Below are 23,604 nucleotides of genomic sequence, written 5' to 3'. Positions count from 1 at the left end.
GAAGCTGGTATGTGACAGCTGATCCAAGACTAAAAAGGTTCTCATCCTGAAAAAATGCCTTAACTTCATGTTATCGGATGGGTTAGACTAGATCCCCACAACGTAAGTCATGAAATATTGATATTTGTCCTTGTCTGTTCAGAAGTTATAGTTTAAAAGGAGTCAGATCAAAGTGAACCTACGCTTTTCTATAAGGTTGATTTTTTTTCCAGATATGTGTAAACCTCAAACATGAGCTTGAGGATAATTATCCCGATGTAAGAATTCAAGGGGATCTGACACGTCTGTTAGGATTTATACATAACGTGCTTATAGCTATTTTACTTGATTCAGCTGGGGATTAAAGGAACTACTTTTTATCCCAAGGTGTAAGTGAATCAAGATGAACAGACGGGTTGACTTACGACAGTCGTAGCGCTACGATAGCTTTTGTGAAACGGGGCTCTGTATCCCATTTTAACCGTTTTGGTGAGCGAGTGATTTAGTGTATTTTTATGCTTCCATTAGCGATACTCCAGCAATAGCACGCCAGGGGACATAGACTTGATACATTGTACCCAGCTGAAGAATCGAACCCGGGCCTTTGTTTTGAATAGCGAACACTTTAACCATTGGCCTTTGATTTCACGAGGAAATAGAGATCACGTGCTGAAACAGCACGTTTTAAAACTAAACATTTTTGAAGATATTTTTGTTTATTTCAGTCAGGTATACAAAGACAGGAAGAGCACATTTCCGTATTAAAGCAGTTTCCAAACTTTGAAAAATTTACATAAACGGAGTCTGGGGCACAGCTCTAGCAGCAAACTACATGGGCTACTGGAACATGTAGATCTGGTACAATCACAACAAAGAGTTACTGATGATTTCCAATAATAAGAAATTGATATACAAAGTCAGTAGGTGCAAAATTCCAGCGACTACTCTGCGAGATATCAACGTGTTCGGGACAGTTACACATCGCAGCATAGAGCTATTTACATAAGTTGGAAACATACATACAAGGCAAGGTTAAGGTGTGCACCCGTCTAGCAGCACACTTCATGGGATAAAGGCGAGATTGGAATTTAGATTAACTTTTCTGTCAATAGCTTTATGATTCTTCTCTGAGAACATGAAACGATGAGTAAAATCGTGCATCGATGAAGAACAAATTATTGACCAATCAAAGTACATTATCGATTCACGCCGGTCTTTATACATAAAATCATCGTGATATTATTTCAGCTTCTTGCATAAATATCGTTGTTAACAAGCTTCAAGTGTGATTGACATGATCGCTCTCTGTCAGTAAACAGAACCCTTGGTGTTGTGGCATTCTCAGACGTTTCCAATCGGCAGGAGTTACCATCAATGGGTTAGACACCAGTGTCTCATGCAGAGAGTATTTAGTTATATCTTCCCGTCACAATTTATTAAGATAAATGGGTTTCCTGTCTTCTATAGACCACGAGAGTCATACGAATTCATGTAACAGAGCGGAACGCGACTTGGCGTCTCTATCGATTACCCTCTTGGCATAAACTTATTCCGGTGTTGGCCAAACTATGTTCTTTGAGTCTGAAAGCTAACTTAGGCCAGCGTTATCCTATTATGGCTTACGGTTGTATGGCCCAAATGTTAAGGAAGTCGACATTTTTCATACGTGCTAAAATGCAATAGTTTATATTTTCTCCCGTGAGATGAATTTTTGAATAAATCCTTTGGAAAAATATGTTAGTGCTGAGTAAAAGCGACAACATATTCGATTTTAACAGTTTACGCATTTTGTCTGTTTTATGGGTCGTCTTTTTGGGGTGGGCGTTCTATTCAGTATTGAATATTTTTGAGTCGATGAATTCGTAAACTGTTTTCTTAAGTATAAATAGTCCTCAATTTAGCTATTCCACAACGAACATGACTATAATAAGAACATTGATCAAGTAAAAAGAAAACACGCGTTTAGTGTAGAATAGCAATGAATATTCATCAGTGGGCGGAGATTATGGGACCACGTTACACGCACGTGTTTCCCACGCGCTACTTCTCACTTGAACACGGAAGTGCCTCTACTTCTGTTGAGCCGTGTAAAAGCGAATAGGGTGCAACGAGCGTACATCTTGTTCTACATCCTAGCATAAACAGCCTTTCCTTCTCTACTGCCTTTTGAAAAGCTTTAGGGTCACAATGCACGTGTGTTACTTGTTCTAAAGCGTATATTCGAGTTTACCGACACAGAGAATCACTGAAACAACACAGGACTGGACAGACACTCCAATCCGTTCGAATTAACCGCCTCTTGACAAAGGGGATTCATTCCGTAAAAACGAGAATTTCAGATTACAGCTGATGTAGAAATGTTCACGTAAAACTGAAAGCATAAAGTTTTTAACCCAGCCGTTTCCGAGTTAGAAAGCTTAGGAAAGTTTGCTCTAATCCAGTTAGCACGTACATTCCGAAAAGAGGAATAGTCCGAGGCAACTGCCTTCGTGGTACACGAGGTAATTTGTATTGGTATAGACGCATTGGTAAGATCGAAGAGACATTTCCGTTGGACCAAGAAATACTTGCATTTATGCTGTGAGTGCCGTTCGAGTGCGTGCGAGTCCGTGAGTGCATGCGTGCATGCATGCGTGTGGGTGTCATTGACAAGGATGTGTCTTCTACGTTCTACGTTCTTGTACGAGTTTACTACTTACGTGCGTGCGGGTGCGTACAGGTATAACAGTGCCAGAGTCAGCCTGTGCCGATAACGACTGACAATAAAAACTGATTTAGAGTTATCTCCCATCCAAACGATTTGCATTCTCAAAACATCGATCTTTTCCGTGTCTTGATTATCTGAGATAGAGAATTACTAACACGAAGTTCCAAATGAATCCCCACATTTCGGCATTCCCAGTAGAAAATACACATGGAGAATAATAGAAGATCGCTCAGCCAATCAGAAAACGAATTTTATGTGTGAGGTAAGATAAGTCCGTATTTTGTGTGAGGTGAAATAAATGCATTGTGATGCTCATACTATGACGTTCATGCCGTAAAACAAAATTCACTCACTACCCACACCGAATCATGCCATGACGCAGCATGTACCATCACCATTCTAAATCTCTACTAATATTGTTACAATTATATCTGTTACCTTCAGGTCTCTACTGCAACAGGACGTGGGACAACATAACGTGCTGGGACGACACCCCCGCCGGCGAAATCGTTCAACAACCGTGTCCGGCCTACATCAACGGCTTCGACCAAGGAGGTAACATTGTTAATAGCACGCGGCCAGACGTTAACTGTCGGATATAAAGAAAAACATGCATATGAAAGGTGGATTAGACTAAAACATTACAAACATTGTTAGAGCGGTGGGGTAACCGAGTGGTTAAGGCGTTCGCTCGTCACGCCGAAGACTCTGGTTCGATTCCCCACGTGGGTACAGTGGATGAAGCCTATTTCTGGTGTCCCCTGTCGTGATATTGCAGTTTATTGACAGAACCATTCCGGTTAACGGAAATGGTAAACATGTTAGTGCCGTATCATTTCTGGCTTAGTGCCGCATCATACTACGCTATGCTTTATCCAGGATTTAGGTCAGAGCGGCATCATGCGCTCCCTCAACCACTCAGTATGATTTTTAAACATGTTTCTTAGTGAATGAGTGAATGCTTGACATGTTTGTTTCTACAACTGTATCTATATCATCTTAAAGCATGGGCTAGTTTCTGACACCCTTGCTGTTCCGAGTTAGAATTGGCTTTCACCCACCCGTGTTGTAGCTAAAGGCGGCTAGCGGGATCCGGGAGTCAGGCTCGCTTACTTTATTGACACATGGCATCGTATCCCAGTAGCGAGGCACGGCGCTCATGATGTCAACCACTGGATTGTCTGGTCCAAACTCGATTATTTTCAGATCGAACCTATATAGCTGGAACACTGCTGAGCGCGGCGTTAAAAAACAAACTATGTGCACACACCGAGTACACCGAGTGCACTGTGTTTTTCACAACGGTTAAAGAGCTTACCAACAGTGGGAGTAGGATAGGTTTCTTGGCGATTTCTTTCTTTTCACATAAACAGTCTGGTAATTGCACTAGGGACCCCAAGAGTTTAACAATGTATTGACAGTAGCCTAGACGATGACAGTGATAGAGGAGCACCGGACGAGGCCAGCTCTTCACGGAGAAGAAACTTGTCTGAGGAAGGTTTACAGAACCCGAGGTTCTCCATGTAGTCAGTGAAAGACAATGCACAAAAGAATGCACGTAATGGATTTAGGAAATATTTATGAGCAAGAAACAGAAATCAAGATAGATAAGTAGAGCGGTGGTGAAACTGGGTTTTCATGGTCAAGATTATTGCTTCAATAATGTGTGTGATCACATGCGTGTAACCCGTGAAGGTCCAGGTTAGAACAGATCTTCATAGAACAGAGGCTGCATAAAACAATTAAATGTTTCTCGGGTACATTTTTGTCAAAAGTGACGAGGGCGGTAGGACTTTATTTTTGATTTTTGATAGAATAAAGTTACGAGGGAGGAACACATTTTTTCAGTCAGAAATACAGGAAGTTAATGAATCAATCACACTCTTACAAACACTCACTCTTTAAGTGGACTAAATGGATGGTCGGGACGCGACCAAGTCAAAATTATCTTATTTAAGATATAATTAAAAAATAACGATAAAACATTGTTACGCGCACAAATAATAGTGACGCGTCGATGCCCGAGAAACATTTCACTTGTTTTATTTAACCCAAGTTGTATGCTCCTCTCGAGGTAATTCGGTCTGCTGTATGCCTCTCTTGTGGCAGTATTGCTCGAGCCGGTAGGCTGGGGATAAGACTGCTACACAGAGACGTACATCAGACCGTGGGAGAGATACACCGCGTATTTTTCAGCCATGTTAAATGTACAAAATCTCAAATTTGTGTTATGTTAGGACTATCGCTACCGGCAATCTGACATGTACCCAACGGGGCGTCGGCCTATCGAATGGATTTTCAAAATCAGTGAAACATACTCTCTCAAGCTTAATTAAAACTGGTATAAAAATGGTTCATTATGTATATTGAAGTTGAGCGTGCAGATAATTCAATGCATAAAATAGTTCAAATAATGCAGTGAAAATCGGTGAAATAAATGACTATAGTGAATTGAAAAACAGCTACTCGAACGGTTTTCGAACTCTGGGCACTGCATGCATCATAATATGACGTCATACGATTGTTAGCGATACTGCTTCTTGGCGGAGAGTTTGGCGGTTACCGTGGCAGCGGGGAATATTTCTTTTCCACTTGTCACCCCTCCCATAGGAAACCTGTTAAAGCGTCATTGGCCAATGAAATTAAAGTATTCGCCATGAAGGTGAGATAAACGATCATACTGTTAGATTTACCAAGTGATATTGTTTTCAGAGTTTGCCACGAAGGAGTGTCTCCCAGACGGAACATGGTTTGGTTTCAACGGCAGCAACAGACCATGGACGAACTTCAGCACCTGCAGCAAGGGGACGCTGCAACCACTGCATCATCTCATCACGGTATAGTACAGTATGGAATCCTAGAAGGGACATTGCCACGTTGTCGCATCCTCGCGCTTCTGTGACTTTTGTTTGTTTTGCCTCTTTTTGCTTGTTTTTTGAGAAGACGACAACCCGACAACGCGACAATGTCCCTCTAGGATTCCACAGCACAGGCACATTGGTTTGGACCTCCAGCCTAGCCCTACACATTGTGCGAAATAACCACTAGCCCGGTAGCGCGTGGCTTGTAAAAATCCAGTCAGGCCGGAAAATCTGCACAGTCACAGTTGCTTGTAATTTAGTAAAATTTAATACATCACTCTCTCCGACTTATTAAACTGTAATGCTCTTTTAGATCATGCAAGATTATGGACTGATATAATATTTATCATATTAGCAGTTTAATGGCGAGACCCGTGTCTACTGTTGAATTTTGGGCAAGTGAATTATTTTGTGGACTATTAACATTCAAGCATAGCAAGCCCGATTGGCTACCAAAATTTAGAAACTATTTCGCACACTGAACCTACGTACTCAAAACCGCTTGCAGGCGTCTTTACAATTTTAAGTATTCAACATAGTTAAATATGTTTGTAGACTGAAACTGAAAACGTGAGTGCTGTGAGTATTCTTTCTAGTCACAAAACCCTCACGAGGAAGGAGCTTAATTCCAAAAAATCTTTGCATTTCTGTAGTCTTGCTTTAATATTTTCAACATTACATGGTGTATCTTTTAGGGATTGGTCATATATTGTTGGGGTGGATGAATGGGCAAGTAACATTTTTGCACGCAATGTGAATTGGGTTTTGGAGAGGGGGTGGGGTTGGAGGATGTATCAAATATGACACACTGTATTACCCCAACATTGAACATAAAATAAGGGCGAGTGAGTATAGTTTCACGCCACTTTTAACAGTACTCCAGCAATATCACGGCAGAGGACACCAGAAATGAGCTTCACACATTGTACCTATGTGGGGAATCGAACCCGGAGTGACGAGTCAACGCTTTAAACACGAGTCTTCCCCGCCGCCCTGGAATAAGACAGATGAGGTCATATGGGGTCAGAGGAACTCTTTTTTTTAAAAAAAAAAAAAAGAATGATGCCTGAAAATGGTCAGAGCTGTATGGTCAGACCGTAACTGACGCAAAGAATGGCAGCTCTGGTACGCCAACGCAAATGCCCACACACGCTCACACTGACTTGTTCAGCTCCGTGGACTGGCAGCAGTCCTCGTCGTTAAGTCTGTTATTTAAGTACCATGGAAATTGGAAAAGAAATTCTCCACCGAAAACTGAAATACTGATCCCGCAGAAAGTGAAAAAAATGAATACTTCTATTGACCGGTATGTATCATTTGCTGACGTACAAGAAGGTCAGTTCGTGAACTAGAATTAACTATATGGAGTCATCGTTCATGTGTGACAGCTCCATGCATCAAGGCGGTCAGTACCTTCTTCAGCTTTGACTCCTGATCTTATATGTACCTCTCTATTGGGTTGCGGGTGTTTTGGGTTTTTTGGGTGTTTTTGTTTTGTTTTGTTTTTCAATTTCTGTTTTTGTTTGTTTGTTTGTTTTATGGGTTTGTTTTTTTGTCTAGCTTGTTTTGTTTTTTTGGGGGTTTTTTTGTTGTTGTTTTTTGAGTGGGGGGAGGGGGAGGGTGTGTTTGCTTTGGTTTTTTGCTTTAGTTTTTGTAGGTTATTTTTTGGTTTGGTTTGTCTTGTTTTGTTTTGTTTTTTGGGGGGTGGTGTGGGGAGGTGGGATGTTGGGGTTTGTTTTGTTTTGTTTTTCCTTTGTTTTCTTTTGGTATGTTTTTGTTGGTTTCATTTGTTCATTTGTTCACTACTAAGGTTGCTCAAGTTGTAAGGTCTAGTTCATACTGCGCTACTAAAGTTCCTCAAGTTGTATTAACTGATCCGGCCGCTACTAAAGTTACTCAAGTTACAGAGTCAAGTTACCCTAGCGCTTCTAAAGATGACTAGTTTGCACGGTCTACTTGAAGTAGTGCCACTAAAGTTATTCACGTTTGCACAGTCTAGTTAATCTGGTGCGCCTAAAGTTCCTCAAGTTGTTCGGTCTAGTTCAACCGGCACTGCTAAACTTGTGAGGCCTGTGATGGTAGTGGTATAGTGGTGGTCTTGTGCAAAGAACCCAGGTCACAAGATATGTTGAGTGAGTGAGTAAGTGATCATGAATTTAGTTTTACGCCGTTGTCCATTGATGGGTGAAGTGAAGGAACAAACCAGTCTCCGAGGTTTTGCTTGTGTTTAGCATCTTGACTCCTAAGAGTTTCCAGGACTCTATATCCCCACAACGAAGTACACGTGACACATGTGGTCTCACCATATACTGTAGTGTTTGTAGAACATTGCCTCTATTCTCCCAGCAGAATAGTGGATAAGTGATTATGACTATGAACCTTCTAGCGCCTCACAGGCAGCTTTGGTATCCGGGATAAGAATGTTCATGAAATTGTATGCTCTTATTGCATGCTCGAGCAGCGTGGAGTTCAGCGCTATATAAGCGGTTTTATTGATATAGTGAAACATACCTGCAGTATTGCAGGAGTGAGTTAGTGAGTGAGTGGGTTTAGTTTTAGGCAGCACTCAGCAGTATTCCAACTATATGGTGGCGGTCTGTAAATAATCGAGAATCCAGTGATAAACAACATGAGCATCAATCTGCGCAATTGGGAACCGATGACATGTGCCAACCAAGTCAGCGAGACTGACCACACGATCCCGTTAGTCACCACTTACGAGAAGCAGTGTCATCCTTTATGGCAACAGTATATCAGGAAATAACTGGTCTTAATTTTCTACCGAGGAAAAACTGGGAAATCATTGCTCAAAAGGATTAAGACTGGTGACTGGCGAGACTGGTCAGACTCGTCGTCTTGATACATGTCATCGCATCTTGATTACGTAGTTTGATGCTCATGATATCAATCACTGTCAGACTGGAATATTAACAGACTACCGTCACATTGCTGAAATTATACTGAGTGCAGTTTTAAAAGAATGAAGGCTCACACGTGTCAGTGTCGGTTAATATTCTTGAGCATCGCCTGAAATAGGAATTTAGACCAACTTCTTCACCGTTTCTTTCGATTGATGCTGATAGTGGATTATGATAGGACATGGAGGAGAGTTCATTCTTTCAGTGCGATGTTACATCAGGTATGTTTGTCGTTTAACCTACTTGTATTTACAATAACACGCTTCATCATGGGAGATACCAATCACGTACTCTTTCACACATGTCATCAGCAATGCTTCAGAATGATATGGTAATTTGTGAGTGTTTGCTCGACATTATCACACGTTGTATCTCACTATTCCAGGAACATATGCCGCGCGTCAAACTCATGTACACGATTGGCTACTCCGTGTCCTTGACCTTCTTGATTCTTGCCGTCGCCATAATGGTGTATTTCAAGTAAGTATTTTCGTAACGTATATTAAGTCAACATTGAAAAAAAACGAACATAAAGAATGAACTTATATTTATGAATAAAAAGTAGCTGGTTATCTTAAAGGTAATTTTTAATTTTACAAATACAAATTGATCCCCACAAATACGCTGGTATGTAAACATGACTTCCTGTTTCCATCATGATTACATTTAAAAATGGTCATCTGGTATATATACTATTTTCTACTACGATACAAAATCGAGACCAAATCATTATTAAAGCCATCATGTATGTACCTTGTTGTCATTTTTCGTTTCGAAGAGCATCTTCATTAATGGAACACGATTCTCTCAGCACACTGACTGGACATTTTATATTTACGTACCCAACAGGCATGTTATATCTAGCAAGGAATTGTGTAGGTGGCGGATGCCAGAATGGTTATTGTAGAATGAGTAGGTTAGTTTAGTTGATGGGTCATCTTGCTGAACTATTCTTTTTCAGGCGTCTTCATTGCCCGAGGAACATGATCCATCTCAACCTTTTTCTGGCCGTACTGGTGCGAGCTGGTATATCTCTCATGAGAAGCGTGCTGCTCGTGAATGACGTCGGTTTCCCTGGCGACGTCGCCGTCATGCCGTCGGGACAGATCATCTTCCTGGAGGGACCGGTAGGGGTTTCAGTAGTGCATTCATTCAGGGTGGGGTAACCAAGTGGTTAAAGTGTTCACTCGTCGCGTCGAAGACCTGGGTTCGATTCCGATCATGGGTACAATGTGTAAAGCGAATTCTGATGTCCCCCGCGTTGATATTGCTGGAATATTGCTTAAAGCGGCGTAAAAGTAAACTCACTCACCTATTCCTTCGTTCAACTCGTGGCAGATACAAAGTAGTGGATTTTTTATTAATTGAAATCTGATGTGTGTGTCCAGTGCTGCCATTTTGGAAGCGTAACTGGATTTATGGAAACGGTATGACACAAAACAAATATCGTGTCACTAATGTGTTGGTGTGGATGTTCTGGTTGTTGTTTGCCATACTCAACAGTATTCGACCTGTGTGGGACCTGTTAAGATCCGGTTTGATCTTCAGCAACCTAGGCTTGTCGTAAAAGGCGTAGTTTTACGCCGCACTCAGCAATATTCCAGCTATATGTCGGCGGTTTTGTAATCATTCGAGTCTGGACCGTACGATCCAGTGATCAGCAGCATGAGGGAACCGAAGACATGTGTCAACCAAGTCAGCGATCCTGATCACCCGATCACGCACGGGTTACTCAAGATCCATTCTAACTCGGATCTTCACCGGCGTCTCCATGTTATGGCAATTTGTTATTTTTTACGTGTGATTGGTTGAGTGAGTGACAATGGATTTTACGCCGCTTCTATCAATATTCCAGCAATCACGACAGAAAACACCAGAAATGGGCCTCATGCATTGTAACTATGTGGGGAATCAAACCCGGGTCTTCGACGTGATGGGCGGACACTATAACCACTTGACGAACACACGGCCCCATGTGTATCTTGCACCACCCATCTGGTGTTTTGAATATTGTGGCGTAAACAGAGGATCTCACGCGAGTGTCAAATCAAATATATCAACACGAGTTATCATATCATATCATATACTTGACAAGGACATTTTCACCTTTATCAACGAGTGGTATAATTGCTATCAGTAGACACGAGGTTGAGATTCTATTCATCATCCAAAACCATTCCTCATTTGCTTTCAATGACAAAATGTACGTCTCTGAACACAGTACTGCCATTAGATTTGCATTGCAGCGATGTCTTATCATTGTGACGTCCTCACCGTCATGATGTCATAGCATTGTCAGGGCACTTATGAGATAAACATCATGTGTTGGCCAATTTACGGGTGTTATTGAGTATTGGAAGCACGGGAATGCATTTGGAATCGACGGCGTCAGCCGGAGGTTTCAAATGAAATATTCCCGTGCTTCAAATACTCAATAACACCCGGAAATTGGCCAACACATGGTGTTTATCGACATTGTAAACACAAAAGTAAACCAAAGGGGTTTTAGTGTCTGCACTCGTTTACATCGAATGCGGACACAGCAGTGAAGTGTCATCAGCTGGCCGTTTCAGCTGGTTCTCATGGTAGCATCTGGAGTTGCTCATTTGTGACGTCATTCTAACTTTATGTCACAATATGATTTGAATGACGTCACCACTGTTGATGACACAACAAAACAATTGTTTACGTGTCAATACGCGGTGAATAGTCTTTCAGTTTCCGGGAATCTAATACCATTTAATCATGTTTTTCAACCAATAAGATTACAGAACACAGTAACTTTTAGTTTACAATGTACAATATCTACTGTCAAAACGATATCTCCTAGGAGATGTCGTCCGATCTCGCACAAGCGATATCTCATGTGGAACACAGTTTTGGGTGTAAAACAATCCACCCATCCCCATATTGCAAGTGTCCAGGCCGTCTAAAGCACAACTCGACATGCGTTGAACTCAGGTCACTTTCTCAGAATCAAGCACTTCATATAACGATATCATTTACTATTTTGTTAAAAGATATCACCGACTATAATGGGTTATATTTCATAAGGCGCCAGTATATTTCTGCTAGTTGTTCACATTCTCCGTGAAGTTATGGTATTGCGACAGCCTTTTGACTAAAGATAGCCCGTCATGTTATACAATTTGGGGTATAAAAAAGAACGAACGATATATCAAGCATTTTAGTGTCGCTTCAAGATGTCATAAAAGTTAAAAAAAATCACCTTAACCGACGTCAAAGATCTGGACTGGTGGCCATGCAGGTGTTGGTTCTTATGAAACATATAAACTACATAAACTGGTCACTTGTTTATCTTTGACATTTCCAGCACTGGGAGTGCCGCTTGTTCTTCACCCTGTTTAACTACGCCATCATGACGAACCTGTTCTGGATTTTCAACGAAGGTCTTTATCTCCAGCTGATTCTTTCAATATCCGTATTCGCGGAGAAAACCAAGCTCCGATGGTTCGTGTTGCTTGGCTGGGGTGAGTATGCGTTTTCATTGGAACATTATAAGTTAATGCTGAACTTGAGGGCCCAGTTTTCTCAGACCAAGCGATTAGCTGTGCGGAGTTATGTCCCTTGAGGCACAACTATCTTTCATGGTTTGTCAAGGTCTAGGACAGTAACAACAGGGAATACAAAGAACTGCAGTCCAAAATTATTTGACATGTTAAGAATACCTTAACCTTGTGGTTAAAGTGCTCGGTCATCACGCCCAAGTCACGGGTTCGATTAAGTATAGTATTCCCAGAAATTATTGAGAATCATGTTGCGTCATGTAACTCATTACGTTTATTAACTTCTGGCGTTTTACTTACATAAACATGTTAAAACATCATCCTTTTACAGTCTCAGTCTTGTTTTAGTACTTTGTTAGACCTCCTCGCTCAGCAATGCATGCCTGAATACGCCTAGGCACACTACCCATCAAAGTTTGTAGGTAATCGTGTGACAGGGTATCCCAATATTGGACCACCTCGGCCTTCATATCTTCAATATTTCTCAGTCCCTTTTGGTTTATTCTGTCCTTCATGACTCCCCACACATTCTCAATTGGGTTTAGGTCTGGGCTGTAACTGGGCCAGTCTAAAACTTGAACATTTTCGCCCAACAACCACTGTTTTGTGTAGCGCGCAGTGTGTTTTGGGTCATTATCATGCTGGAAAATCCAATCATCTTCATACAATGTTTGTGCTGTCGGAAGAAGGTGACCATTTAGAATGTCAACGTATCTGTCTTTTGTCAAGTTTCCCGTGAAAACACACAATGGCGTCACTCCGCGAGCCGATATGCCACCCCACATGTGAAACTTCGGGCTATGTTTTGGTCGCTGGTAGATAGGTTTGACAGTATCTTTGGTCCAAATTTTCACATAATTAGGGAAAAGCCAAACAGACCTTTCATCCGAAAAGAAAACATTATCCCAATCTTGATTTTCATGAGCCCGACACCAGTTTAAACGTTTTTCCTTTTGTGCATCTTTCATCAACGGCGAGGGAATTCCACGTTTTTTCACCCAATTAAGTCTCTGTAATTCCTGCCTAACTGTTTCATTGCACACCTGAGGACTTCCTCTGCTAATCATTTCATTTCTGATGTTCTCAACACTTTTCAATTTGCCCCTACTCACAATCTGCCCAAGTCTTCGGCGATCCACAACACTGAATTTCCTAGGCCTACCTGCCCCTGCTTTGTGCTCTATCCCGGTTCCTGTCTGAATATTCTTCAAAGTTCTGTATACTGTAGACAGAGGAATACCATGTCTACAAGCTAACACTTTAGCATCAGCCTCACCCCTTTCAAAATCATCTAGAATGAGCTTTCTTTTCTCTCTTGCTGTAAATTCTGCCATGTCAACACAGGAAGCCGTCTGCTCAGACAAGGGAGATAACTCTTGACGTAATGAGCTGCCTTCTAAGCCTTCAAGAGTTGTCTCCCTTATTTAGTATGCTTAGTGCATAGTGAAAACCCTTTTTCCAATCTTAGCATCATTAGAAAAAAAACAAAGATTTTCTCAATAATTTCTGGGAACACTGTAAATGGTGTCCCGCCGTGATGTTGCTAATTGCGGCATACAGAGTTGAACATTACTATAATGCTGAATTACCTCGGAGTTTAAGACGTAAAAAGGACAAGTTAGTTAGTTAGTTAGTTAGTTAGTTAGTTAGTTAGTTAGTTAGTTAGTTAGTCTTTTTAATGTCCGAAGTCCTTAAAGATGTATTCTCTACTGAGAAACATACGTAATTCGTTTCCTAACATTATGAAATAATAAATTTATGTTTTCGCTATATTTCAGGCATGCCGGTATTATTTGTCATTCCTTGGGCGATGGTTCGATTATATCTCGACAATACGATGTAAGTTTTTTATTTTTCGTATTACAGTGTTTCGTTATACAGAATATCGCAGAATATACTGATCTTCAGTAACGGATGCTGTGAGAGCGGACTAACGGGATCGGGTGGTCAGACTCGGTGACTCGGTTGACACATGTCATCGTGTCCCAGTCGCGTATGCTGTTGATCACTGGTTTGTGTGGTTCATACCCGATTATTGACGGGTTACCGCAGATAGCTACAGTACTGCTGAGTGCGCCGTTAAACTAAACTCGCTCACTGTGAGATAGTACTTATAACACAGCAAGTGGCGTCTCCTCCGAACTCTTCTACAGAATGGTAGCAAGGTGTCTATCAAAACCGTATATAATCAAATACATATGATTGTTATTTTTGCGGTCTGTCCAATATATATATATATATATATATTCTGTTGTCAGGTGCTGGAATGTACACCACGGCAATCCTAAGCTGTACTGGATCATAAAAGGCCCAATGGCAGTGTCAGTTGTAGTAAGTCATTTCTTGGGTCTTTTTGTTTCATCACATGAGTCAGGTTCCTGAATGAAAACGAATACGGGTAGCCTTTTAAAGCGTTTGCTCGTTACGCTCTCATGGGTATAATATTCTAAGATTATGTCTGTGCCTGCATTGATATTTAAAACGGCGTGAAACACCAACCACTCGCTTAAAACGCTCAGTGCTGAATGTGCTGGATTGATAATTATGCAAATCGTACGTTCATTTCAGAGACAGTGTGTTCTTGCCTTCAGCTTCAGCATCCCATTCTCACCCTCTTTAACGATAGGAAACAATGAGATCCATTTATATATTGACCACAAGAAGTATTGGATCATGACAAAATTGGGCATATTTTTTTCCGAGCACACGCCTTAATCTAAATACTCATGATCCCAAATGTTTCTGTATTCTGTATGTAACTACTTTATTATTATATATATAAAATAAACATTTTGAAATACCTACTTTGGGGGAAAAGTCAGTTACTCGCCAATGAACTTGTGCATGCATCGTCATGTGATGTAACTCCTAACGTTGTTGTATAATAAATTATTATATATTTTTTTTCAGATCAACTTTATATTTTTTATCAACATCGTTCGGTTATTGTTCACGAAACTCTCCGCGTCGAACTGCCACGAGTCTCGAACCTTTCGATACAGGTAAAAATGCCATTTTGCACACAAATATACAGGTCATGGAAAACTACGAATGTTGACAGGAAAACTTTAACGTGAGGTCACGCTAATGTATTTTCATTTTCAGCATTCGACTTAACCCCAACCAGTTGTATAATATCATAGATTTTAAAGTGACGGTGAGGTAGCCTAGTGGTTAAAGCGTTCACATGTCACACCGAAGACCGGGTTCCATTCACCACATGGGCACAATGCGTGAAGTCCATTTCTCGGATCGCCCGCCGTGATATTGCTTGGTATTGCTAAATGCGGCGTAAAAGTATACTCACTCACCCCATGTTGATCCTGTTTTAGGTGAATATGTTTCTTCATGAAGTATATAGGCAATATATATTGTGTGTGTAGGCGCCTGGCCAAGTCTATAGTGATCCTGATCCCTCTTTTTGCCGTGTACTACATGGGCTTCATCTGGCTCCCTGAGGACCTCGGCACTACCGGCATCATCATCAAGCTGTACATTGAGCTCGGCTTCAACTCCTTCCAGGTGAGTGTCAGGATGCGTCTTAAAGACTCCTCCACAAGGGTACTCGGCGTATGGTAAGCCGACGGCTCTTGAAAATTTTTTAGATGGATATGCTCAGAGATCAATGTCTGGTAAGCCAACGGTGCTTGAACGGTTCTATAGGGATACGCTCTATCATAGTCTGGTAAGACGACAGTTCTTTACGAGTCTCTACATGGATACGCTCTACCAATGTATGGTATACTTTCTAGATACTTTCTGTCTATCACGACATCTGGTAAGTCGGCTGGTTCTGAACACTTCCAAGGTGGATGCATGTATCTAGCTCGACGTTTTGTAAGTCGAACAGAACCTAAGTGCTGTCCATGTGATTGAAATTACCTACAGACGGATTCCATTAGCATTCAATTTCCAATATATATATCGACAGTCAGAGTGATTTTCTTCACGGAATAATTAGCATCAGTTATGTCTATGTCTATTCGTGACACTTATGAGTAAGGACAAGTGTGACTCGTAAGTGGGATAGCTTAGTGGTTAAAGCGTTCGCTCTTCACCCTGAAGGCCCGGGTTCGATTCCCCACGTGGGTACAATGTATGAGGCCCATTACAGGTGTCTCCGCTATGATATTGCTGGAATATTGCTAAAAGCGGCGTAAAATCCAACTCACTCATTCAATCTGAAGTCATACAATTTTGATTCTCAAGTCTATTGTGATACATTTAGATCTGTTTTCGAAGTGTTGGCGGCGTTGTTATGGCGTCTGTACATTTTCGTTAAAATCCATTTTACAAGTATGCTTGTTTTGTCTGGCACTTAAATCCAAGACAAACAATAATGTGAAAGCCGGAAGCGGAATCGATGTAGCGTATCTCGTTCTCAAAATATTTAATGAAATTTGAATTTTACCATAAATGATTGTATTTTTCTCATTTCAACATTCCGCAACGTTTACAGAGGCAACCTGATAACAATATTATTTCAGCTGTTGGCTTAAGCATCGTTTATCTCTAAATTGCAGGGTTTCTTCGTCGCCATGTTATTTTGTTTCCTGAACGCCGAGGTGAGTATAATACAAATTGGTCGATACATTTGATATATTTGGGACCTGTATTTTGTTAAAGAGATCATATCATTGAGTATCTGCTTTTGAACTGCTTTTAGTCTTGAAACGGAAAGTAGAACACAAAACCGATGACAATTTTTTTCAGATTTTTAAACAAATCACACTTACAGTACGGGAACGTTTTTGCACAGAATATAGAATGGCCAGTCACTGTGTGTTGCAAAAGTCGAAACATTAGCAGTACGACTTCAAGTCAGTGTTGACGAGTGTGTAAATGATTCTATCACCATTGCATAGCTCACGAAAACCTTAAAACGGAGTTGATGAGCAGTTATCAAATATCATGTTTTTGTCTACTTTAGGTGCAAAATGAAATCAAGAAGAAATGGCAGCGACAAGTACTCCGTCGAGCGAGCAGCATCGCCGGCCGATCGGTGGCGTCCGTCAACCACAAGAGTGCCAGGTTACTCTCCGACATAAGGACGACACACGATTCCACCATGATGCACGAACAAAATGGACACCTCACCCAGATATCCGAGGAAAAAGTGCCTTTACGGAAATCGGCCGATTGTAACGACAATAAAACCGGAAGTACACTGCAAAATGGCGATAGTCATGCGCAGTGTGAACCCATGATGCGCGAAGACAGTTTTCTTTGAAAAGCCCTGGGGACAACAAGATGCTTCTATTTTGTGACTCCAGTTAACCATTTTGAGATGAGAACGGATGAACATGTAGTATAGTCAACTGAAAAATATGTTTCCTGAAGCAAACTTGCTTTAGGATCAACAGGTTTTGTTTGAGAATGTGTGTCTTATCGTCAGTGGTACCAAAATCGATATTCGTGTATGTAACTGTGAAAACTTGCCTTACGTCAGATATATGGCCAGTGGAATTTCTCAGTTATGATAACGAACATTTTGTGAACCGGTCTTGGATCAGGCACCATTAAAAGCATGGTGCTTGAAATGCGTCTTAGGTTGACGAACGTGAGTGTCGTGAAGCATGGAATGGATGGTTGGTTTGCTTTAAGTTGCGTAAGATATTTTCCATTGAGTATGTGGACATAAGAAGCTAAATGCTTACAAAAGGAGTAGTTCGAGTGAAAGAGAATTGTTCCCTGAAAGAGAACTGTTCGAAGGTTACACAAATGGGTGGTACGCGTCCCTTGTCAAACAAGACACTCCCATAGTCAAACAGAAGGTTGACACGCTTCCTTGGACAAACAAGGAGCTGGGACACTCCCTTCCTAAAACATGGTTGCTACGCATCCCTTGTCAAACAAAACGTTGAGACACTTCTACGGTCAAAGAGAAAACTGGAAAAACAGGACGTTGGGGAGCTTTTTCTGTCAAACAGAATGGCGAGACACTTCCAAAGTCAAACAGAAAGCTGAGACACTTACACAGTCAAACAGAAAGTTGACAGAGATATTTGCGTGGTCAAACACAAAGTTGACACGCTTCCCTGGACAAAAAGGAGATTGGGACACTACCTTCGTCAAAAAAATGACATATTCATTCTTGATCAAACAGAAGGTTGAGACACTTCCATCGTCAAACAATTACGTCAAACGTATAGCACGCGTCCCTAGCCAGTCAAAATGGTGGTACATGTCTCTTGTCTAATAGAAGGTTGGGACACATCCTTCATCAAACTGAAGAGTGGTACACTACCTTCGGAAAACAGAATGTTAGGGACGCTTCCTTCGTCAAACAAATGGTTTGCACGCGTCGATCGTCAAACAGAAGTTTCAGACACTTCTGATAATAGGTTGGAGCGCGTCAAACAGGAAGGGACACTCCTTCGTCAAATGAATATTTTTTGACAGTTATACGAACTAGACACTATCTTGGAAAGCCAGTTCATTCAAATGAGGTTTGACATCCGTGTGCTTAGAAGTATAAAATTAATAAAAACCGGTTCTAGCTACGGGTCACCATCCTTGGTTATCCAGTGTGTTCTACCTTTAGCATGTTGTAGTAAAATCCCTGGACCCGTCCCCAGTCAGACGCGCGTAATATGGATCGGGTAGACAGGTTCTGTGTATTAGGTGATCATCTTCAAGACGTTGTTATACGCCTGCATCAAATACTCATTCACCACTGTTTCGTTGACGCAGTGACGTCACTTCCTATTCATTCATTTAGTAACATCCTTAGTATTCCTATATTACTTGAGAATGATATAATTCGTCAGCTATTATCTCATGAGGCTGTGGTAGCGGATTTGTTCAAAATATGCATCCTTAAAGGTGAGGTGGGATTTATCATCCGGCTCAAGACATTTACAAAAGGCACCGACGTGCGTGTGTTTGCATGCGTTAGGAGAATCGTACTAATTCTGACTGAACTGCATTAACCTAGTGGAATTCAGCAATCACCGTTTAACATCCTACTCAGACACAATTAACTTTCTTCGAGACGACCAATCATCGTTTTCTCACGTAATGCCGAGTGCCAGAGAAAAGAGAACAAGCAATTTTTTTCTTGTTGCCTTTCTGTGGGCGGTTGCTCTATACACCCGCCTACAGATTCAGTCAGGGATGAGTAAAACCAGACGATACTTAAAATAGCCGATGATAATGTATACTTAGCAGCAGAAAAACCCGCATTTCTCGAAAAAATGAAATTTCATAAAAGAAAGCGTTCACAATCCGTTATGAACTTGTTGCTGGACATACTGGTGTTCTGAAACACACGCACGTCTACATGTATACTGAACAGCAAAAGAAATGCAGGTTTCGAAAAAAATGAAATCTTATGAAACTAAGCGTTCATGTTTATGTCTTCTAATTAAAAAATGACAAAAATAACAGCTGCGTTTCATTTGTTCAGTATATTTTAGTTGTGGTCGTTAATGAGATCCTCGGTGTTGAATCTGTGTACTGGCATATTGAACACACTGAAGTTCGCTGATCTGACTGTCATAATACAAAGCACAATATATCTTTACCTTATCGAGCGAGAACATAAGATATGTTTGACCTTGAAACAAGTACCGTCGAGTGTTCGCGTGCACTTACATTGAAATAAAAGTCAGCTTTATTTTATAACACAGAATTAGTTTTGTCATTTGTTTCTCCAACCGAAGAACCGGTCAAGATGAAACACATAACACAGAAGTTCCAATCGCAAAACTTTACATGCACGGATTCGTCAAATTCATTGTCCATCTCTCGATACAGAAGGATTACCATTTGAAAAGCAAGAAATCTTTTCTTACATTATTTTCGGCCCCATGCTGGACATTTCAGAATTTCCATTTGTTCAACTGTTTCAAATTTTCAATCAATATTTTTCACAACATAAATGAAAGGTACAATTTCATGGACATAGTCGGGAACGGAAGTTGCTAATTTGAAACTGGTGCCGTAAAAATCGAGAAAACAGCTCTCTGAAGACCCGATGTCGACTGACAGGGGGCATTTCATTGGTCAAGGTGCGATGAAGGTCATCCTGACGAGACCTGTTGTATAATGGAAAAAGATGCAGTTCCTCTAAATATGAATGCATTTGGGAATTGTTTCGTGATTTGCTTAAAGCTGTGTTGTTAAGGTTTCTTGTAAGTTAATACCTTCTAGCATATCTTTAATAGTTTTTAAATAATTTGTAAAGAAAGGAGAGTAACGTTAGTATATATCAGGATGCTGCCCCATGATGCACTGGTGTAATGCTGTTTTGAACCATATACGTAGCCAACAACGTTACACACTTGTAACAACTGGTGACAATACACATACGGCCGACTCCTTGCCATGCGCCGGATTAAACAGCACTGATCGTTGTATAAACACATATTCAGGCTGCTCAGTTCATGCCGAGAAGTGACAGCTGTCGGATTACAGAACTTTTAAATTATGATAAAAGTACATATCCACGGACCGGACTGACATTTCATCCCAGTGTTGACAACCTGCCGGATTGGACACCTGCCGGTTTCCTCCAGTTTCCACTGAATATATCATATCTGGTTCTACGTGAAGAAACCGTCTTTGTTCTTTGACATCTTTTGAGCATGGCTTTAAAAATTGAATTGAATTAAAAAATGAATTAAATATATCGGACAGTCCTTTGGAGCATACGACTGCTCAGCTGCGCTTCGCGCGATTGTGAAGATATGTTTACAAAAGTAGCACCCTCTACATTCTCACAGATTTTACAACTCTTCACAGAGACACTTTCCTCAAATCTTTCAACACAAGATGGTAACAAACACCTGTCGTCTGTCCACAATCCCTGAACCATCGTCTGTCCCCCAGTTCCTGAACCATCCTCTGTCACCCAGTCTCTGAACCATCGTCTGTCACCCAGTCTCTGAACCATCGTCTGTCACCCAGTTCCTGAACCATCGTCTGTCACCCAGTCTCTGAACCATCGTCTGTAACCCAGTCTCTGAACCATCGTCTGTCACCCAGTCCCTGATTCATATTATTTATCTATTATGCCATTAATGCAGTCTATGTACATGAAGGGAGTCTAGATATATTCATGTTCTCTAAACTCATCTAAGTGATCATGATTTACCTTATTGCATTGTATTCTCCACATCTGCCGTATTTGATAGACAAAATGGTGAAAACACGTCATGTTGAATGTCCTTTTTAGGTAGTTTTGGAGATATTTAAGGTTGTTGTTCGTATACCGCCCTGTGGAATCGATCCAGATTACATCTTCGTAGGCCCATGCGTGTGGCTTGTGACTAACGAGATCGGGTGGTCAGCAGTATTTGAAATACTTTAATTTACCAGCTGGCCATTAGGGCCTGCTGCTATCGTCAGCCTTTAAAGGGATCTGAATGAAATCTACAGGCCCATTTCGTTACAGTCAAACCAATACAAACATATATGACACACAGAGAAGTTATTTGTTAGACTGGTGTTGACATTCCTACGCCAAAGCGTAAGATATTGTAAGATGATGGATCGTGGGTGATTCCCAAACGTTAATAAAGTAAAAAAGGGGAAACATTCCAGTTGAAAAATAATTGACCGATACTTTACTGAAGGCCCTAAGGGCCTGCACATATCTGAAACCTCAAGCCCGATGCAATAACAACCGCGCTGGGGCTGAGTTATTTCGAACGCTGGTGGTCAGGCAGGCTGACTACGAAGCATAATTGTCGCATAATATAGATGTCAATCACTGGACTCTCTGGTCCAAACTTGATTATTACGTGACTCGTCTTACAGCTAGAATATTTCGGCGTTAGCAAGACCAAAAATAGCAGCAAACAAACTACATTTTGTACCGTGTTGGGCTGTTCCAGATGAAGCTACCTTTTCGCGATGTGCCTGTTCAATAATTTCCGAAGAGGCCTTAAAATCCTAATCTTGTTTCCTTGAATTTCGCACGGCTCTCGCTTTTCACAACGTTTATTCTAACTAACACCAGAGATAATCTACAATATTACATAGTCTCCCTGCTAAAACATCCACACGTCAGGATGCCAGCAATCTTTGGTGACCGTTAGAAGCAACTGATGAAGAATTCGGAGTCAGACTCGCTGACCAGGCCCCGTCCTACAAAGTTGTCTTTAATAGCGGAACGACCATCTTAAACCAATGACAAATGGCATACACAGCGGTATTTAAACACGGTAAAAAGTGTTACACTCTCACATTAGAACCCTTGCTGCATTACAAGATCCAAAATGCCCAAATGTGCTGCTGTTGGTAGTCGGGTAGAATGTGCTGTAAAATTCGTTATGAACATGCGGCATGAATTTTGCAAATTGCAGTATCTTCTTAAGGTGAATGTCGGTTGTAAAATTTGTTCTCTGGCCGCCTCATCCATTGTAACACACAATGCCGGACAGACGAATGTCAGAAGCAGTCAAGTGGCAGGTTATTGGCCTTCACAGAGCAGGTCTGTCCTTCAAGGAGATTGCCAGAAGAACCGGACGACACAACACAGTAATAAACCGTTTGGCCCGAAAAGATGCACAAATTAACGACGTAAAGATTCGGAAACCCTCAGGCAGACCACGTGAGAGGACAGATCATTGCTAGGGCTGGTGAGGCATCATCCATTTGCTTCAAGCTCAACCCTGAAACGTTTGTGGTTTCATCATCGTCGCCTCAGCTAACAGACAATAAGGGCAGAGATCCCGCAGGGTTATCAAGTGTCCTAAACTCACAGACAACCACAAACGGCTACATCTAGCCTGGTGTAGACTTAAACAGGGATGGAACTTGATGTCTTGGAGAAGAGTCCACTGGTAAGACGAAAGCAGGTTACTTTTGCATGTTGTGGATGGAAGAATTAGAGTTTGGAGGCGTTCTGGAAAAGCTTATGAAGCGAAAAACATCGTGTCAACTGTACCATACGGAGGCGGATCTGTTATGGTGTGGGAAAGCTTCTTATTTGATTGTAAGCTGGATTTGGCGATAATACAAGGCAGTCTGACACGGGCTCGCTACATCCCGTTGTGATACCCGATTTTGACAATCACCCAATATTCATGGATGACAATGCTCAGCCACATCGTTCACGACTAGTGACCCAGTTTATCGAGAACAATGCTCTGACACACATTCCACGATCAGCAATGAGTCCGGATCTTAATCCTCTGGAACATGTATGGGACATTTTGGAACGAATGATTGAACGTCGGGATCCTCCACAGAACTTTGGACCGGAAGCAGCATTGCACGAGGAGTGACAACTGCTGCCCATGGAACAATTTCGACGTCTAGTGACGGGTATGAAACGAAGCCTTGAGGAGTTCCCAATATTGGCTGCTTGTGTTTTTCGAATTGCTTTACGACACTTTTGACCTATTGGATGATTTTGATATTTTGAGATTTCACCATACTTGTTGTGTACTCGGATGTTTTAATGCAAAATTTCTTGTATGCCATAAGATTATGAGATACCCCTTTCTGGCCAGAAGACTGTTTTTGTTTTGGGTTTTTGGGGGTGATTGTTGGAATACGCACACACCTGGTTCTGGCATTCATTCTGTTTTATCTAAACCCTTTCCAAAACAACGCACCCAACAAACATTAAGGGGGTGCAACACTTTTTAACTGGGTATATT

General features: G+C 41.3%; 1 protein-coding gene across 1 annotated transcript in view; it reads left to right on the top strand.

The window, feature by feature from the left end:
• LOC137256171 (secretin receptor-like) overlaps positions 1 to 19,622 on the top strand; it is a 148,341-nt gene extending 128,719 nt beyond the window's left edge. Inside the window, exons 4-14 of the mRNA XM_067793876.1 lie at positions 3,131 to 3,241; positions 5,399 to 5,523; positions 8,851 to 8,945; positions 9,427 to 9,592; positions 11,800 to 11,956; positions 13,771 to 13,831; positions 14,251 to 14,323; positions 14,903 to 14,994; positions 15,376 to 15,514; positions 16,516 to 16,557; positions 16,923 to 19,622. Of these exons, the coding sequence (XP_067649977.1) occupies positions 3,131 to 3,241; positions 5,399 to 5,523; positions 8,851 to 8,945; positions 9,427 to 9,592; positions 11,800 to 11,956; positions 13,771 to 13,831; positions 14,251 to 14,323; positions 14,903 to 14,994; positions 15,376 to 15,514; positions 16,516 to 16,557; positions 16,923 to 17,222 (1,361 nt within the window). The 3' untranslated portion in view covers positions 17,223 to 19,622. The remainder of the gene's footprint in view (positions 1 to 3,130; positions 3,242 to 5,398; positions 5,524 to 8,850; positions 8,946 to 9,426; positions 9,593 to 11,799; positions 11,957 to 13,770; positions 13,832 to 14,250; positions 14,324 to 14,902; positions 14,995 to 15,375; positions 15,515 to 16,515; positions 16,558 to 16,922) is intronic.
• The last annotated feature ends 3,982 nt before the right edge of the window (positions 19,623 to 23,604 follow it).

This window comes from Haliotis asinina, chromosome 11, assembly GCF_037392515.1.
Source record: "Haliotis asinina isolate JCU_RB_2024 chromosome 11, JCU_Hal_asi_v2, whole genome shotgun sequence".
NCBI classification, from domain to species: Eukaryota; Metazoa; Mollusca; class Gastropoda; order Lepetellida; family Haliotidae; genus Haliotis; species Haliotis asinina.
The sequence above is the reverse complement of the archived record's forward strand: the minus strand, read 5'-3'. Positions and strand labels throughout refer to the sequence as shown.